This window comes from Triticum aestivum, chromosome 3B, assembly GCF_018294505.1.
Source record: "Triticum aestivum cultivar Chinese Spring chromosome 3B, IWGSC CS RefSeq v2.1, whole genome shotgun sequence".
Lineage (NCBI taxonomy): Eukaryota > Viridiplantae > Streptophyta > Magnoliopsida > Poales > Poaceae > Triticum > Triticum aestivum.
In genome coordinates, this window is record NC_057801.1 from 633,384,231 (window position 1) to 633,386,400 (window position 2,170).

The window sequence follows — 2,170 nt, forward strand, 5'->3', positions numbered from 1 at the left end:
TCTTGCTGACGAGCATCATGAGCTTCAGCGCGAAGGCACTGAGAGACTCGTTATCCGCCATCTCCATGCAATCTAGCTGGCGCTTAAGTTGTTTCACTCGCGCCTTCTGGACGCAATCCTCGCCGACGCGCATGGGCCGGATGGCCTCTCAGCCTCATGGGCAGTCTCATAGTTGGCCACTGCCATCATCACCGCGTCTGGGACGGACTGGGAGAGAGCGAAGAACGCCTCATCGTCCTTGTCCTGGTCGAACTCCGCAGTGCCCTCCAACGCCGACCAGACACCGAGTGGGCGGAGCAGCACTCTCATCTTCATGGCCCAGAGACCGTAGTTGGAATCGTTGAGCATTGGATATTGGATCGGGACGCCACCAGTCCTCAGTGGCACTCGCTGCACGACCACAACGCCCTCTTCTCCGGGCCTCTTCGCTGGCGGCGTGTAATTTTCGCCACTGCTGCTGTCGCCGTTGTTCTGATCCCTCTTTGACGATGTGTCTCCCATCGCCGATCACCGCCGCCGCACCTCCTCCTCTTTTCCAGCTGCCGGATCGCCTCCGAAACACGGCTCTGATGCCAAATGTTGGAGCAGCTCCCAAATCAACACACACACACACACACACACACACACACACACACACACACACACATGTGAGGGTGGATTAGCTCTGAACTCTGAAGAACACATAAAGGAGACAGTGTTTTGGCGACGCGCACACTTTGCGTCCTTTTCCATTTTTTTTCATTCTATTCAGCGGCATAACAAACTAGCTGCCCACGATCCGTGAACCCCGCGCCATCCCACAATCTAATCGTGGCCAGCAACTTACAGAGAATTAAACGCTACGGCCTATTCTGCCGCAGCACGAACATAGGATACTTCTGGCTATTATTCAGAAAAAACTAAACTGAAGTCTGAAACTAGTTCAGTGCAACAAGGTTAACACAACATGCACAACGTCCGGACATGCTTGTTTTCTACCGGTTTTCCTCATTACGTGCTTTCAGCTGGTGCATACAAAATCTCACACAATTGTCAAAGTTACATAAGAGATTCTCGTAATAACTCGGTACAAGCATTCAGCTTCGTTACCAGCTCGACAGTTATACTGAACTGAACATGGGCAACACACAAGGCACATCGACGAGAGGCGACTTAGTTCTTGACGAACTGGAGGCCGTTGGCCTGCGAGTACCTCTCCATGAACCTCATGAACCTGTCCCAGTCCCCGGCCGTGCGCATGACGTACTTGGCCTCCACCCTCGCCGGCTTCCCGTTGACGAACTTGGCGCTCACGTCCACCGTCTGCAGCATGCCCTCCTCGTCGATCATGTAGAACCCCGTGATGTCCCCGAGCTCCGCCGACGAGTCGAACACCGACGGCTGGTCGAACTCGAAGATGGCCACCCCGTTGGTGCCGTCGCGGGACTTGGTCAGCCGCACGTCCGGGATCGTCTGCTCGTCCGTGCCCTGGATGAACTGGATCGCCGGCTTCATGGCCACCACCTGCGCTGCTGCCCGGGAGCTGCGTAGCGGTGGCGAGCGGTGGACCGGTTTCCTCGGACGGCACCGCAGGGAGATGCCGCGGAATGAGGAGTGCAGGCTTTGGCACGGGGGACCTGACGAGCCTGTAAATGCAGCGTGTCAGGTACTGAAATGTGAGGTTCAGAAGCATATCTTAACTCTTAAGGCCATGATTGTTAATAACGAAATAGACTAGACATAATGATTCCATCAGCAGCAGAAACAGCATTTTGCAGTGTGATATGTAACGCAAAATATAGATTTGGACATCACAACTTCACAAGGACTACCCTGAATATGTGGAAGAATCAACTTGGTACTTCGGAAGAAAATAGTTGCTGGTGTTGATGCCTGAACCAAACAAACGCTATCTGGACTAACAGAGAACGACCCGAACGAGTGAGATATGACCAACGCTATTCCAACCGAAGTGGCAGCCTTAACAGAGAAGCATGTAGTCAATTCTGAACTCTCCCAAAGGAAGGACATCGTGCAGTGAAATTTGAATAACGCACGCATACTGGATTCAGAAACTTATGAACAGGTGCTCATACATCACTACAAGTCTAGAGACTAGAGCGCAGAAATGGAAATGCAGCTTCAGTGAGAAGAGAACAAAACCTGCGACGCTCCGACGGGGCGATGGCGG

The 2,170-nt window shown here is 53.0% G+C and overlaps 1 protein-coding gene across 1 annotated transcript; it reads right to left on the reverse strand.

Moving 5' to 3' along the window:
* Positions 1-967: 967 nt before the first annotated feature.
* LOC123071383 (photosystem II reaction center PSB28 protein, chloroplastic) lies at positions 968-1,484 on the reverse strand (the record flags this gene model as incomplete). The annotated part of the gene is given in 1 exon segment (XM_044494927.1): positions 968-1,484. A coding segment is annotated over 1 exon segment (332 nt), but the record flags the coding sequence as incomplete, so codon positions are not given.
* Between the last annotated feature and the right edge of the window lie 686 nt (positions 1,485-2,170).